Source organism: Sphaeroforma arctica, assembly GCF_001186125.1.
Source record: "Sphaeroforma arctica JP610 unplaced genomic scaffold supercont1.8082, whole genome shotgun sequence".
Classification (NCBI taxonomy): Eukaryota; class Ichthyosporea; order Ichthyophonida; genus Sphaeroforma; species Sphaeroforma arctica.
Genome location: NW_014032476.1, coordinates 1 through 1,300, shown reverse-complemented (window position 1 = coordinate 1,300; position 1,300 = coordinate 1). Strand labels below are relative to the sequence as shown.

Genomic DNA, 1,300 nt, shown 5'->3' with positions numbered 1-1,300 from the left:
TGCGAGCCTTTGCAGATATTACGGACAAAGTCATGGACACTCAATTCAGTTTTGACGCGCTGCTATCATTCGAAGTGTTCCGACCGCGTAGTCGTCACTACTACTCGTATGGAATGCTGCGTTGGTCCGCGCTGCAAGTGTTCTCAAACAGTATTACAACAGATATGATAACAAATACACCAATCCCGAGTTCTTTGGAAACTACATTTTCACCTACAAGAATGAGGGCCCACATGTCAATCTGCTTGATGGTATGGCAGTGATGCATGAATATGCTATGGAGAAGAGGGAATACCCATTCCCAGACTCGGAAACTGATTGGCTCAAACTAGACTCGGGCTCAATCTTCGGCTACGAAGAAATTGTCCTCGTAGGAAAAGAGTATGCTCCTTCAACACCCACAGATACATATGTGGAAGATTTAATGCAAGTAGTTGGCTACAATGAGGAAGACTTCCAGAAATCTGCCCTTCGCCTCATGTTCAGGGGATATGGGTTCGAGAAGAGAGAGTATGATTGAGCCTAATCTGCAATACCAATCGAATATAAATAAATACACTTTAAGCCCCAGTGAATAATCTTCTCTCCATTGTTCGGACTCTCACTAGACCAATCGTACTGGATAGTTCATTGTACATACAAATGCGTCTTGTCTATATAATATAATGCTCTACTGATTCAATCTATTCACTCCCATCAATACTGTACGCTATCTGACCATTCTAGATTTCTACGATAAGTGTTGTGCATTGCTTTGCCTAGCGCGCTGAATTTAACACCGTTTACTTTCATAGTGTTCAACACGTCTCGTACCACAATATCAATACATGAGATATCAAAATGCGATAATAGACATTCACTGTCTCCAGTATTCGTGTTTTAATATACATGGGCGATAAATTCTATGTATACGCAAATGACCATCGAGATATATATATATATATATGTGTGTGTGTACATATATGTATATGTATATATATATACACAGACACAGACACAGACACACATATATATATATAGTATATTCTATACTTATATATAAATGTACCTGTATATATATATATATACATATATATATATATATATATATATATATATATAATATATATATATATATATATATATATATATATATTTATATATGTATATATATATATATCATGTACATAATATATACATCAACATGTTTTTATTTATATATACATATATATATATATATATATATATATATATACATATACATTTATATATATCCATATATATTTATATATATATTATATATATTACATAAATGTATAAG

The 1,300-nt window shown here is 32.9% G+C and overlaps 1 protein-coding gene across 1 annotated transcript; it reads left to right on the top strand.

Moving 5' to 3' along the window:
* Nucleotides 1-162: 162 nt before the first annotated feature.
* Nucleotides 163-520, top strand: SARC_16441 (hypothetical protein; the record flags this gene model as incomplete). Its single annotated transcript, XM_014289454.1, has 1 exon — nt 163-520. A coding segment is annotated over one exon (358 nt), but the record flags the coding sequence as incomplete, so codon positions are not given.
* Between the last annotated feature and the right edge of the window lie 780 nt (nt 521-1,300).